The sequence below is a fragment of the Macrotis lagotis genome, chromosome 1 (genome assembly GCF_037893015.1).
Source record: "Macrotis lagotis isolate mMagLag1 chromosome 1, bilby.v1.9.chrom.fasta, whole genome shotgun sequence".
Taxonomy (NCBI): Eukaryota; Metazoa; Chordata; class Mammalia; order Peramelemorphia; family Peramelidae; genus Macrotis; species Macrotis lagotis.
The window spans coordinates 654,803,624-654,819,991 of record NC_133658.1 but is presented as its reverse complement, the minus strand read 5'-3'; the positions used below and the strand labels follow the sequence as shown (position 1 = coordinate 654,819,991).

Here is a 16,368-nt window from a genome sequence, read left to right as displayed (position 1 = left end):
GAAAAAGAGACAGATTGGTCATTTAGAAAAAGAGAGAGGTAAATGATACCACAAATGAGTGTTACAATGATACTCCAAGACATAAAAGAGTAAAAGGAAGATCTTCAGGTCATTGGATAGATCCTCTCTGGAGAATTTATAGTTAAACATGGAAAGGAATATCATGGGATGAGAAGGCTTGGAGGGAGAAATTATAATTTGTATCAGTGGCAACCTACGAACTCTCAGAAAGATACATCCTAATACCAAAGCAAATATGGTTTTAAATAAGACATATTTGGATTCAAAAAAACATTCATAGTTTACCTTAGGAAATCCCTTGGGAAAAAACAACTTAGACTTTAATTTAAAGGTGCCCTAAGCACCTACCAGGAAATCTTTGCTAGAATGAAGTTTAAAATAACATTTTTAAATAGTTCTTATATTCAGACCCAAACCACATTTCAACAAAGGCATTCCTGTTATCATGCTGGCAAAAATTAGACTTTGTAGAGAAATTCAGTACTTTTGCAAGGGCTGCTGAATCACAGCTCTCAAACTATGGCAGATGGTTAGGAAATCTTACAAAATGTCTTCTCAATTACATCCCTACCAAAAAAATACTGAATCCTTAATAACTACAACTTGGTGGAGTTTTCTCTTTAATGAACCTTTCTAAATGAAAGAGCTGAAGAGTTCACATGAGGAGAGTATTTAAATGGGTCCCAAAACCACTGAACTTACTCTTTACTCTTGCCTGAAGCCAAACCATCCCATTATATCAAAGTGATAGCCCCTAAGGGGGTATCTGGGCCTTTCTCAGAAGACAAGTCCTAAAAATTCATCCAAGTTAAGTTGGAAAAATTTCTTGTCTGCATTTTCCCTCCCAAGAAAGAGACATAAAATCTCTAATAAGGAAATATGGAATAATGAATATGACAACAAAGTTGTTCACAATTTATAAAGTGGTGAGATATTTGTCAAAGCCTAGTGAGGGTCCTTTACTTAAAATAACATATCCAATTGTTCGAATAAAATGTACTTTCCAGGGGTGGCTAGGTGACGAAGTAGATGGAGCACTGCCCCTGGAGTCAGGAGTACCTGAGTTCAAATCGAACCTCAGACACTTAATAATTGCCTAGCTGTGTGGCCTTGGGCAAGCCACTTAACCCCATTTGCATTGCAAAAAAAAAAAAAAAAAACTAAAACTAAAAAAAATAAGGATGACATACTGAAAGAAGAAAAAGTTCCTTCCCATCAAACAGAAGGAATTGCCACTACATCCTAACTCTCCTGATGCTATGAAACCAAAGAGCCAAAGCAAATAACTAACATCCAAAAAAAGCTTTAAGATTTGTAAGGCATTTTACATTCACTATCTTATGTGATTCTCATAATGATCCTGTTATAATGTAGGTATGATTATTATCAACCCCATTTTATAAACGAAATCACTGAGGCTTAAAAGATTAAATGAAAGTCACACATTAGTCAGTGTCTAAGGCAGGGTTTGAATTCAGGTTTTCTTTACTCCAAGTCAGGTACTCTATTCACTGTAACAACTAGCAGACTAAAGAGCACTAAATTCTGACTTTTCCTTAGGAGTGAGATTCTTAAACCTTTCTTCTTCTTCTTCTTGCAAGGCAATGGGGTTAAGTGACTTGCCCAAGGCCACACAGCTAGGTAATTATTAAGTGTCTGGGGCCAAATTTGAACTCAGGTACTCCTGACTCTGGGGCCAGTGCTCTATCTACTGTGCCACCTAGCCACCCCTTAACCTTTCTTCTATCAAGGATCCCTTTAGTCTGGTGAAGCAATGGACTCCTTTTCAGAATAAAGCTTTTAAATAAAGAATTATATTGAAATATAGTTATAAACAAAAAGTTTTTAAGTTCATAGGCTGCAGATTATGACCCTGTCTTAGAATGAAAAAAAAAAAAGAATGAGGCAAGGAGTTCTTTAGGATTTCAGTGTGGGTGGTGCATATAGGTGTTTTGTCCTATATTGGATTTTTTGGCCATTTATGCCCTATTAAACTAAGCATGCTCCTACATCCAAAGGAGCTCCTTGATGGACTGGTCTGTGCATAGCTCTTCCTTCCTTTTTTTCCTATTCTGGAGGGAGGGAAAGGTTTCCTTTAAGAGCAAGATCTGCACATATGATGAATATGGTTTCTCACCAAGGCCCCACCAATTGCTCAAGCCCTTTGCTCTGGCTCAATGAAATGGATAGTCAGGAAGTTTCCAACCCTTGTCCTCCTATCAGCCACCAATGTAATAGGAGTAATGATAGCCATGAAGAATATGAGAGAGATGATCCAGAAACCAGCATAGAGATGAAACCTGGAGCTAATTTGAAAAGCAATAGCTTACAGATGACATAGAAATTAATAGAGAAAGAAGGCAATCGCAGACACAAACTGCAGTCCCAGGACACTCCAGGAGAGTTAAATAAGCTTCAGGCAGAGACCAAGTCCAACCTTGCCTCAGCAGAGTAGTGAGTTTGGATGAACTTAAGTCCCAAACCACTTTAGGGTGGGGTTGAAGCAAAAGGATAGTATATTTATCTATAAAGGTGGCCAATACCATGTTCATTACCACAACTTTCATTTCTGTACTGATTCAACTTTCTGCCATGCCAACAAAAAACAGCAAACAACTAGAAAACTTAGGCCTGAGTTTCCTTTAGTAGTTTCTAGTTCTCAATGGCAACTAGATAGCATAGTAGAGTGAGCACTGGCCTTGAGTCAGGAGGAGCTTGAATCCAGCCTCAGACATTTACCAGTTGTGTGACCCTGGGCAAGTCACTTAACCCTGATTGCCTGGCCTCTCATCCAGGGCTATCTTGAGTCATCCAGATCCATATCTGACTACTAGACCCAGATGACTGGAGGAGAAAGTGAGGTTGGTGTCTTAGCATAGCCTCCCCTTCACTCAAATCCAATTTACATGCTTGTCATGACAGTACCTCCCTAACGTCATGGTCTTCTTAAAGAATGAAGAACAGACAATTCAGTTTTCAGAATATGTGGAGAGAAAAAACAGACAAATAAATTAACATTAAAAGGCTCTAGATTCTGAACTCAAGTCTATAGAAGACTAGAGAACACATACACACACGTATATACATATGTGGGGGTAGTATGTATGCATATACTAAATATCTTGAGACTCAAGCTATTTCTAACTTTTTCCAGTTTTTAGACAGTAAAGGTGTCTTGAAAGAAGGTTCAGGAGGGGTGGGGCCAAGATGGCGACATGAAGGGATCCAGTCTTAGGAGCTCTCTGATAAAAACTCATAAACTAAGGACTCTAACTAAACTTTCGAGAGACAGAACCCACAAAGGGACCCAGTGAGGCAGTTCTCCTACTCAAGGTAACCTGGAAAAGAGCAGAGAGGCTCTGCTCCCTGGGGCCAGAGGGGTGGCCCGCCAAAGGGGCAGCCCGCCAGAGCCAAAGAACTTCAGCCTCCCGGAGGCAGCCCCAGGGTGCTGGGAGCCTCAGCTCACAGCAGCGCGGGAGTCTCCTGAGCTGCACCCCGGAGAGCACCGGGCACAAAGTGGGTAAACAGCGGGGGACCTCTGCCAGAGCAAGCACCTGGAGCCCAGCCCTCAGGGCACACAGCCAGCAGCCTGGTCTTTCAGAGCCTAGACCCAGAAACAGAAGCAGGTGGAGCTGGTAAGCAGGAGCCCCCAGGGCATGAGCCCATTGAGCTGAGGGAGGGGAGTGAAGAGAGACTGCAGAGCTCTGTCCTCTGCCCCTGGAACAGGACTCTGGAGCTCTGACCACATTCAGATCCTGATCACAGTCTAGGCCCGCCCATAGAACAGCAGGGCCCCCCCCCACCTCAGCCCCGTGGCAGAGGGGGGCGCTTATGTTCATTCACAGACCAGGAGGGAGGACAGAGCCTCACACATTGAGACCCTTGTGGGAGTGTCCCAAAAGCTCAGGAAGCACCCCCCAAAACAGGCTTAGGCTGGGAAAATGAACAAAGAAACAAGAGGAAAACCATTGAGAAATATTTTGCAAATGAGCCCAAGAAGGATCAAAATACTCAGTCTGAAGATGAGGAAGCACAAGCTCCTGCATCTGAAGACTCCAAGAAAAACAGAAATTGGGCTCAGGCTATGATAGAGCTCAAAAAAGACTTTGAAAATCAAATGAGGGAGTTAGAAGAAAAACTGGGAAAAGAAAGGAGAGAGATGCAGGAAAAACATGAAAATGAAGTCAGCAGCTTAGTCAAGGAAATCCAAAAAAATGCTGAAGAAAATAGCATGCTAAAAAACAGCTTAGGTCAAATGGATAAAACAGTTCAAAAAGTTATTGAGGAGAAGAATGCTTTAAAAAGCAAAATTGGCCAGATGGAAAAAGAGATAAGAAAACTCTCTGAGGAGAACAAATCCTTCAGACAAAGAATAGAATTCAGGGAGATTGATGAATTTAACAGAAATCAGGAATCAATACTTCAAAACCACAAAAATGAAAAATTAGAAGAAAATGTGAAATATCTCATTGAAAAAACAACTGCTATGGAAAACAGACTTAGGAAAGATAATTTGAAAATTATTGGAATACCAGAAAGTCATGATCAGGAAAAGAGCCTTGACATCATTTTCAAAGAATTACTACAGGAAAATTGCCCTGATATTCTAGAAGCAGAGGGCAAAATAGAAATGGAGAGAATCCACCGATCCCCCCGAGAAAGAGATCCCAAAAAACCAACCCCCAGGAATATTATAGCCAAGTTCCAGAACTCCCAAGTCAAAGAGAAAATATTACAAGCAGCCAGAAGGACACAGTTCAAATATCGTGGAGCTGCAATCAGGATCACACAGGACTTAGCAGCAGCTACATTGGAAGCTCATAGGGCTTGGAATACAATATACCGGAAGGCAAAAGAGCTTAGAATGCAGCCAAGAATGAACTACCCAGCAAGGCTGAATGTCCTCTTCCAGGGAAAAAGATGGACTTTCAATGAAGCAGGGGAATTTCAAAGGTTCCTTTTGGAATGGCCAGAGCTGAACAGAAGGTTTGATCTTCAGATACAGGACTCAGGTGAAGCATGGATATTGGAGGAGAGGGGGGAAATATGAGGGACTTAATGAGGATGAACTGCATGTATAGAAAAATGATACTGATAATATTCATATGAACCATCTCAGTTAATAGAGCAGGTAGAGGGAGCTTTTTATAGTTGAAGCACAGGAGAAAGCTGAATTCGAAGATAAAATATGGTGTAAAAATATAGTCAATAAGAAAAAAAGGAAATGGAATGGGAGAAAGAAAAAGGAGAGGAGGAATAGTCCAAGCTATTTCACACAATAAGATTTTTTTTATTACAATGAGCTATTGCAATGATATGGAAGGGGGGAGGCAAGGAGGAATGAGGGAACCTTTGCTCTCATCAGAGATGGCTAGGAGAGGAAACAGCAAATATACTCAATAGGGTATAGACATCTGGAGTAAGAAGGAGGGGGGAGCAGGGGGAAGAGGTGGGGATGTGAATAAAGGAGGAGAGGATGGACCATGGGGGGACAGTGGTCAGATATAACACATTTTCTTTTTTTACTTCTTGCAAGGGGCTGGGATTGGATGGCCTACCCAGGACCATAGGGCCAGATGGATTCTGGGCCTAAGGGGTGGTATGGAGGCTCAGGGCTTCTTGGCCCCGGGACCAGGGATCTGTCTGCTGTGCCACTCAGCAACCCTATAGCACAGTCAGAGTGAAAGGAGAGAGAAAATATAGTACATGGTAGTGGAGAAATAAGAAAGGAGGGAGTTGCGATCAGCAATGGCAACGTTGGAAAAATATGGAAGTAACTTTTGTGATGGACTTATCATAAAGAATGTGATCCACTCATGACAGAGTTGATGGTGTTGGAACAAAGACTGAAACACATTTTTTGTTATTATTATTTGGGGGAGGGTTCAGAGCAAGTGGGGCTGGGTGGCCTGCCTGGGGCCACATAGCAGGGTGATCATTGGGTGTCTGGGGCCAGATTCGGACCCAGGTGCTCCTGGCTCAAGGGCCAATGCTCTGTCTGCCACCCCGCCACCCCTACTATTATTACTATTTTATTTTATTTTATTTTATTTTGGGGTTTTTTTTCTTCTTTTTGGTTTTTGCAGGGCAGTGGGGATCGGGTGGCTTGCATGTCACATGGCTGGGTGATTACTGAGTTTTCGAGGCTGGATATGGACTCAGGTGCTCGTGGCTCCAGGGCTGGTGCTTTGTCCATTGCACCACCTGGCCATACCTACAATTATTACTATTATTTTTTTTAATTTTAATTTTTTTTCTTCCCCCTTTACTTTTTTGCCCAAGCAAGTCTATCTATATTCATGGGGGGAGGGGTATTTTGTTTACTTGTAAACAAGTATATTTTATTAATGTAAAGAAAAACATTTGTACAAAATGAGAATAAAAAATAAATTTAAAATAAAAAAATAAAAAAAATAGGCAACTTGGTGGTACAGTGGATAGAGCACTGGACTTAAGTGTCAAAAAGATCTAAGTTCAAACATGGTCTCAGAAGTTTATTAGCAATAGCCCTGGCCAAGTCACCTAATCTCTTACCTCTCTCAGTTTCCTGTATAAAAACAGTGATGATAATAACACCTACCTCCCATGACTGTTGTAATAAGCAAATGAGATATTTGTTATGTTTTACAACTCTTATAAAATCTACTCTTATAAATTCTAATTATTATTATTATGTTAAACTAAGAAAACTTTTTGCTATATGGGTTGGATTGGAAAATCATTAAAGTCTCTGTCAAGTCTCAAAAAAAAAAAGAAGGTTCATATCCTTGAGAAAAAATTGTACCTACAATGATGAATTTATGGCTTCTCTGAAGAATTCGAGCATATACAAACATACACACTATATATGACTCCATATACACACACATTTTTGTGCTTGACATATATATACACTAAGATTATTCAAAAAGTGGGGTATTCGAGATAGGAAATATTTCCTTTGTGAAACATATTTCTAACAAAGTCAGGTAACCCTACTTAGATTGAAGGAGGATTCAGACCTTTAAACTTTTTACCTTTTCACTCCTTCCTCAAGTTGATTACTGGCAGACCTCCAGGGCATAAATCATTTAGGAACTATTAAAATGAGTTCTAGTCAAAGGGGGATGGGGGAAGAACCTCAATAAGGGAAAAGTCATGGTCTGCCAAGGTAATCAGTCAACAATCATTTATTCCTTTTTTATAATCTTTGATTAAGTGCTTACTGAATGCACTATCCTAAGTGGGAGATAAAAAGAAGATAAAAAACACAGTTCCTGCTCCTAAAGAAGGGGCAACTGGGTAACACTGAATCAAGCACTGAGCTTGGAGTCAGGAAAATCCATCTTCCTGAGTTCAAATCTGAACTCAGACACTAGTTGAGCAAGTCACTTATCTCTGTTTACCTCAGTTCCTCATCTATAAAATAAACTGTAGAGATGGCAACAACTCTAGTATCTTGTAAAGAGTCAGATATACCTGGAAAATAACCCAAAAGCTCCCAAAATTCTCACATTTTTATAGATGAGATATGTAAGTAGTAATGTAAATGGAAAATTCATAAATACACATACATACATAGTTGTGTATATATACAAATACATACATACATACCCAAATAGTGTAAATATAAAGTAATTCCATAAAGAGGGCACTAGCAAAAATGTAGGATTTAAACTGAGTCTTGAAAGAATCCAGGGAAGCCAAGAGTCAGAGAGAAGGAGGGGAAGAAGTCCAATCATGGATGGTAGCCAGGACAAAGCACAAATTGGAATGATGGCAGGTCATATGCTTACACATAAGCAAGTTGACCAATGTAGCTGGATCATAGAGTGGCAGGGCATAAACTGGATCATAGAGTGGCAGGGCACCCTCAGAAAAGTAAGAAGAGATCAGATTATAAAGGGCTATAAATGCCAAACAGAGAGATTTTATATTTGCTCCTAGAAGTAAGACCTGAGTTTAAATCTTTCCTCTGACTCTTATTAGTTGTTATACCATGGATATATCACCTTTAACCTTTTTCAACTTCAATTTCCTCCTCTGTAAAATGGAGATTAAAAATAGCACCTACCTCACAAAGATGTTGTTTTAAGGATTCAAATGAAATAATATAAGTATAGCACATGCAAATCTTAAAACACTATACAAAGTCTAACTGCTATTATAACAGGAAACTATTATAATATATTGAGAAGAGGATGAAAAGGGGATGGCTTAGGAAAATCATTTTGGCTGCTAAGTGAAAAATTGACTAGATAGGAAGAGACTTAAAGAAGGGAGGTCAAATAGGAATTATTGTAATAATCTAGGAGAAAGAATTTGAACTAGTGAAGACTGTATATGATTAGAGAGAAAGGGACATATGTAAGAAATATTGTGGAGATAGAAATTACAAGATCTGACAATGGAATGGATATGTAGAGTATGAATGAGGAGTTGAAGACAATATTGAGGTTGCAAGCAAGAATGAATAATTGGGAAGAAGATAGTGGTATCTTGGGTTCTAACCAATGCTTTGCTAGTCCATTAATGATGTGAATTTGAGTGATGCATAGAATCCAGAGATATTAGAAATCACCAAGTCTAATTTTACATTATAGATGATGAAATTGATACCTAAAAGGGCTAAGTGACTTGAGCTAAAACATATAGGTAGTAAATGGTAGAGGTGGGACTCAAACTCAAATCCATTGACTCCAAAAAAATGTTCTTGTACCAAACCATGATCTTTCTCACAACCTTTCTTAGCTTAATTTTTTACCCATCAGAAAATGGAAATAATACATGTCCTGCCTATCACACAGGATTTTGTGAAGTTTAAATAATAAAGTGTCTGTGAGAGTACTTTACAAATGGAAAATCACTATCAAAAATTTGATATTAATAAGTAAAATCTTCTGTTGATATATTATGTGGTTTGTGTGCTTACAAGAGAGGGAATTGTCACTCATACATAAAAGAGTGACAATACTATTATCTTGAAAATTCTCAATTGAACTTTAAATCTCTAACCTACAACAGTTACAAAGATTTTCCTATTTGTAAAATGTCTGAATAATCTTTGGCATCTTCAGCTGGCATTATGTCAGAGCAGGGTGAAGAAAAACAGTTCTTGAAGAATGGGGTGTCTCACACTGTTCAGTTGTCCTGAAAGAATAATTAAAGAATGATGCTAACCAGACAGAAGAAGCCTTGATTAGGCCTTCAATTTTGTATTTAAAATGGCCATTGAAAAGACATCTCTGTGCCCAACTTAGTGGCATCATGAGCTACTACATCACTCTATATATAGAACAGGGCACAGATTCCAAATGGAATTCCCAAAGTCTGGACAAAGGTCCAATAAGGGACAACTTATCCCATTACTGCCTGATGAAGAATAGCATCTGCCCACAAAAACAAAATCATTAATTTCCCTTTATGTAACTGAGAAACTCCAACTTGCCTTCCCTGAATCCCAGAAAAGGAATTTCGTAAATAAGCAGACTGGGGTCAAAGGAGCAGAGCTTCCATTTCAGGGAGCTGAACTCATAGCATTAGCTCAATGAACGGATGATGGTTTTACATTTAACAAGGAAGAAAGGTGCAGAATGTCAAAGAATACTCTGCTTTTAGTCTTCTCCCATCTCACCAAAGATCTCATTTTTGTTTTCCTAATTTGTAAAGCATAATTCTCTGGCTTAAGTATTTTCTCAGTTCTTCATACTAAATTATTTGCTTAAGGAATCAGAGTCTAGTGATAGCCTTGATCAGACCACAGCTGGAATATTTTGTTCATATCTGGGCACCATGTTTTAGGAAGGAAAATCATAAGCTTCCTCCAGAAGAGGGCAATCAGGATGGTGAAGGACCTTGAATCTGAGACTTGGGTAAAATGGCTGAGGATAGGTAGCCTGGGGGAAAAAAAGATGCCTGGTACATAATGGGACTTAATAAATGTTTATTGATTGGTTGATTGATGCCTTCTTAAAGAGCTGTCACTTAGAAGAGGATTTCAACTTGTCTATCTCAAGTCTCAAAAGCCAGAACCAAGAGAAATAGGTACAAGTTATTGGGATGATAAAAGTAGGCTCAAGATAAGGGGAAATCTTCCTAATAGAGTTATCCAGAAAAAAAAAACAACATGGGGGACCCTTTGTTAAGGTGTGATGGGGGTATGATTCCTTTTTCACATATGAGCTGTGACAAATGGCCAATGTAATTCCTTCCAACTCAGATTCTCTGACTGTATGAATCTCTGGTTCACAATTTTTGTTTTACTTTGCTATTTTTTTTTTTAGGTTTTTGCAAGGCAAAGGGGGTTAAGTGGCTTGCCCAAGGCCACACAACTAGGTAATTATTAAGTGTCTGAGACCAGGTACTCCTGATTCCAGGGCCAGTGCTTTATCCACTTTATCCACCTAGCCACCCCTTGTTTTGTTATTTTAAGAAATTCTTTTAAATTCAGGAAGCTTGGGAAAAGCATCAATTGTTAACTTTATTTTAAGATTTTAGGAATATCAGAATATCAAGTATCTGATACTTTTCTGATAAGCCAATCACCTCATTAACAGATGGGAAAAATGAGGTGAAATGATTTGCCCATGGTTAATAACATGGTTAATAGCAAAATTAGAACTGGAAGCCAGTCTTCCTGACACTTAGTCTTGGTGTTCTCCCCACAAGACCATGCTTTCCAAAGAGTTTAATGTGATCTGTGAAAGTTATGTGTACATCTCCACCATATCCACAGTTAAATCTTCCCAGACAGAAGAGTCACTATCTTTTTTTTTTAGTTTTTGCAAGGCAATGGGGTCAAGTGGCTTGCCCAAGGCCACACAGCCAGGTAATTATCAAGAGTCTGAGGCCAGATTTGAACTCAGGTACTCCACCCACTGCACCCACTGTACCACCCAGCCTTCCCTCACTTTCTTGTTTGGGTGTTTTTTGTTTTGCTTTGTTTTTCACCCTTCCTAATCATTCCATTTCAATACTTAACAACCTTCACTAATCAGAATTTTGCCTTTTATCTTATCACATCCTTCATGCTAGTTTAATCCAATTTCTTCTTTTTCAATGATGAAAATATTCATTTGATCACTATCATCTGTAAGAAAACCCTATAAAAAATTCTAAAGTCTGGAACATAGCAAGCTGGTGAGATCAATAATAATTCTTATGTTTCTATAGCACTTCAAGTTTTATAAATTCACTTGCCCCCATAACTACTATTTTACAGATAAGAAAACTGAGACTCAAAGGTAGTGACATTATCTACCTCTTGGCTATGTAATTTATTCAAATCTATTCAAAGTAGGTTGAATCCTGACCAAGCCCTGTGTTCTTTCAATTTCCTTGCAAGTACTCATCTGAAGTTTGGTCACTAAATGAAGTCCCAGAAAATCATTGAGCCCACCCCCACAAAAAAGTAGCTATTATAACTGACTACTGATAAGATATCATAAAGAATGTATAATGGGAAGATGTTAGCTCTTGGAATACTTTGTTTCCTTCAAACGTCAATTCAAATATCATCTCCTATATGTAAGTTCCTTGAAAACAGATGTGGAGGGGCAGCTAGGTGGCCCAGTGGATAGAGCACCAGCCCTGGAGTCAGGAGGACCTGAGTTCAAATCCAACCTCAGACACTTAATAATTACCTAGCTGTGTGTGTGGCCTTGGGCAAGCCACTTAACCCCCCTTGCCTTGCAAAAACCTAAAAAAAAAATATTAAGTATTAAGTATATACCCCATTTCTGACCTATACTGCTCCTCTCCTTGAGTTTAACATCATAACACCCATCTTACTATAGTGTCAATATAGCCTACTGCAATTCAGAATTAGACACTGAAGATGCTTTAACTCTTCTACTTTTATTTCACAATTAAGAACTTTAGAGAAGTCCCCTATCATTGACAGGATTACAAATTTAAATAAGTTCCATCAAGGGAATTAATAGCAGGCACTATATTTAATTATTTGTTCAACTTAGTTCTAAAAACTATTAAATTCATAAATCATTGACTACCAGATTTTTTTTTCAATTTCTTGTTTTTTGCAGCTATTTTCTTAATTGTTTCACATCTTCAGATCTGGGGTAGGTAAAACTATTTGATTAATAAATAACATCACTTACCAGAGCATTCACATCTTCTGTTTTGTAGATCAACATTCGTATCTCTTCTGGATCACCACTGAAAATTGCTTGGACCAGTGGGGGCTGTAACATAAAAAGAATTCAAGTCAGGATTATTTTTAAAATGAAAAATATTTTTATTTATCTACATTTTAATATATCTAATACATAAGATTTATAGAATGACAGGATCATAGCTGTATATTAAAATATTAATTCATTAACAGTATGGGAAGAGGATTGAAGAGAGGAGATACTGGAGCTGGAAAGGCCAATAAGGAGCCTATTATATAATGATCTAATTAAAAAGAAGTGAGGACCTGAACCTAGGAAAGAAGAAGAGAAGCTGTGTGTAAGACATGTTGCATCTAGCCTGGATTTGGCCTCTTTTGGATATGAGAACTGAGGAATAGATGAAAATCAAAAATGACTCTGGAGTTTCAAATTAAAAATGACATTGGAAGGAAGTTGATATAACTAGACACTGAAATTCAGTATTGGAATGTTGAGGTGGAGGGTATGGAACATTTAGGTAGAGCTATCCCACAGGAAGTATCAGATTAGCTGTGGGAAGCATGAGGGTAGAGATATAGATTTTAAAATTATCTGAACAGGGATAATATTTGAAGCCAGGAGAAATAACAAAATAAGATAATATATGAAGAAAATAAATAGGTCAAAGGAAAAACCTTACTGAACTCCAAAAAGAAGAGAAATGGTTAGAAAAACAGAAAAGGAGACAGAAAGGGATGGTCAGAAAGAAAGAAGCAGTAGAATTCAGAGTTATAATGTCACATAAGCCAAGAAAGGAATAGACCAAGAAGGAAGAGGTGGTAAATAATATCAATTCAAGAATAAGGAAAGAAAAACATGCCATTTGATTAGCTTTTGACTGGAGAAAGAACTATTTCAATAAAGTGGTAGAGATTGATGTAAGGTTCAATAGGTTCAAAAATGAGTGATGAGCCAGTAGTATCTTTTTTTAAAAAAGAAAGAGTACATCTTTTCAAAAAGCTAGAAATACAGAGACTATTTAAGGATCCAATACAACAATTGATTGGCACAGGAACTTTCTCCATCTCTGACCCATACTGTTGCTCCCCTCCTTGGATTCACGATAGTAATGCCCATCAGTGTCAGCATAGCCAAATGCAGCTCAGAATTTCCAAAAACAAGATATGTATGTGTCTTAGCTTTCCCAAAGGCTGGAATTACAGGCATGTGCTACCACAATTGAGGAAGCCTATTCTTTCTAGAAGTTTGAACAGGAACACAACAGAAACAAAAGATATAATTTGAAGAAATACTATAAGGAAGAGACTAAAGATACATAAAGAAAGGGGGATTATTTAAAACAAAGTCATAGAAGATAGAGGAGAAAGTGATAAAGTCCATAAAAGAAGAATAAAAACAATTCTCTACAGTTGCAGCAAAGATGTGTGATAAAGACAATGAGAAATTTCCTCATTATCTCCAGCAGTCTTCATCATCTGGGAGAGAGGACCGGTGGAGGAAGAGGTCAATAACAATAAAGTATTTTCATCTAGGAATAGATATTCAGGGTATGCATAGCTGAGAAAAATTATTATTAATAACCAATTATTCAGAGAGATTCAGAATTCTCCTCTTCATCTAAAATCCTGATTTTAAAAAAAGTTAAAAATTCAGTCTCTTGATAATGAGAGTGAATTAAATTACCTCAATTTTGGTCAGACCCCCAGATTTAATCTAAGGTGGGTAAGCCTATGGTGTTCTTTTTCATTAGATTGCCCCAAATTGGAGAAGATAGATAGATGGATAGATGATAAATATAGATTTTAATACAAAAACTCTTATTCTAAGTGTGACTTATCACTCTCAACCTCTCATTTTAATATTGCCCATCTCCCACTGTATCAACCAATCAGAATTGATTGCCATTCCTCTTCCAAAACACAAATAAAACCAGATCCATTTCTAAGACTGTTTTAGGGTTAAGAGAAGCAGCTAAAAGACCATCCTTTTACTAATAATGTGCTGGTTTTAGGAATAAAGTGATTAAATTACCCAAAAACTATGTCTATCAAACCTTTTTAATTGCCACGTGGCAGAGGGTTAGGAGATTAAAGGCCAGAGAAAGGTCAAGACAGTTACTAGCACGATTAAAAAAAAAAGAATAATCCCTCTGTTTGTAAGGATCCATCCTCTCCCTTCCCATGTCATCAATGACCTTGCTCTTTAAATAATTCTCCTTGTTCTCACTAAGTTATGTCAGTATTAACAGAATGTTGTACCTCATACACATCTCATGGCAATCCTGTGAAGCCCTTTGGTCCAAATCTGTGATTAAACTAATATGATAAAATTTCCTTCCCCCAAATAGATTAGAAGCTTCTAGTCTAGAATAACTTTGAGAAATCAAGTGATTTGACTAGGATCAGACACAATTGACACTTGAACTAAGGTCATCCTTATAGAAACTGATACTACAATGCCAGATATCTTCGTGGCAGCGTTATGCCCATTTTACCAATGAGAAAACCAAAGAAAAGCTTTAACTGTCTTATTCACACAACTAACAAATATCCAAAGTGGAATTCAAACTCAGGGATATGATTAAAAAAATATATTATGGGCAAAGAAAGGAATTTCAGAATTTGCTATTTTTTGAGTAATGATGAGATTTAAGATATGACCTGACCTGGGTGTATGAAACAGAAGAGAAAAGTTCAGTCCACCCTAATTCTTTTCTATTTCTCTTTAAACTTTGGCTTTGTCGGAAGGAATAAGATCGGGGTAGGTTCTCAATAGAACAAGAAAAGAGGAGTCAAGGAAATAAATGCTGATTGGCATATAAGAGGATGTACCTAGAAAGTTCATGAAAGGAAAGTTCACTCTCTCTTCGCTAGGAAAATGTGAAATCAAGTTGCCACAAATGTGAGTATTTTATGCCTTTTTGAGTCCTAAACAATGAAGAAAATGAAAGAAAGTATCCAAATATTTTAGGAATTTTGAAAGAAAAATCCAATTTCTTCTATCAACAGCTGTGAAACCAAGATTCTGAAGCCAAAACCTTTCACTGTATTGAAATCAATCTTTCTAAGTTACCTTTGCAGCCAGGAATTTGAAGAGCAAGGTAGAGCATACCTCAAATACTTAAAGGAATCTGTAGACTACACTGTTGCTTTTTTTATTCATTCATCAAGAAAAGCAAACAGTTCTAAACTATGCCTGGAATGTTCCCGAGGAGAGCTGTTGGGGACACTTGGACCAAAGAGCGAAACCAGTGTGTAGGACAGAAGTGGTGTGTGTGTTTCTGTATAGCTCTTTCTTCTCCACTAAATCTATTTACTCTACTGAACACTGTGACTGACTCTATACAAGGATCCATCAATAGGGAGTTCTTTAGAGAACTACAAAGAGTCAAATCTCAGATTTTAGGAGTTCCAGTTTTATGTACACATACACTTCCTACATATTCCCAGTGAAATAGAAATCATTTGTTTGCTCAAGCCTGAAGAAAGCAGCACACACCACAAGGATGGTATTAGTTTGATCATGGCATTGTTCTTCAGTCAGGTCCCCAAATAGCACTATGATTTTAAATCAGACATTCAAAATTATTCACATTTGTGTATCCTGTTCAAACAGATCATACATGGCCTCACTCCATAAAATAATCACCACTGTTTTAAAAAACTTATCTAAAAAAAACTAATATTTGAGTGGCATTGATTTCTAGAGGACTGTAGATGTATCCCCCCCACCCCAAACATGCACACACACACATACATACAAATGAGGATAACAGTAAGTATATAAAACATTTTAGAGCATTTAATACCGTTTTTAAAACAGGTATTTTAAATAGATATTTTCAATATTCCCTCCCCCACACCCCCCCCATCCTAACTAGCATTTTTTAAGTGTCTGGGGTAAGATGTATAAAATATTGATGGCCAAGAGCCAGAAAGATAATGGGTTGGGACCTTCCCTTCTATAAATTTCTACATTTTCTAAATTTTGATGCACTGGGTCAAAGCTCCATTAGCTCCACCCTAGCTTCTGTTTCTCCTTCTCCCTTCCCCACAAATGTCCAGACTAATGCTAATCCTTCCAATAAATTACTTGCCACCTAAAAGGATAAAAGCAGCATCCAGATAATGTTCCTTAATTTTTTATAACAATTTCAATCATAATGCTTAAGACTTTATTCTCAACCCCACACAGTGGTTGAGAATATTTATTCTCAACCCCACTAAAACAGTTG

General features: G+C 37.8%; 1 protein-coding gene across 10 annotated transcripts in view; it reads right to left on the bottom strand.

The window, feature by feature from the left end:
* The window catches only part of ANKRD44 (ankyrin repeat domain 44), a 367,960-nt gene that overhangs the window by 200,306 nt on the left and 151,286 nt on the right, over positions 1-16,368 (bottom strand). For all 10 annotated transcript variants that reach the window (XM_074215415.1, XM_074215412.1, XM_074215416.1 and 7 more), the window contains exon 2: positions 12,120-12,203. In XM_074215415.1, the coding sequence (XP_074071516.1) occupies positions 12,120-12,203 (84 nt within the window). The remainder of the gene's footprint in view (positions 1-12,119; positions 12,204-16,368) is intronic.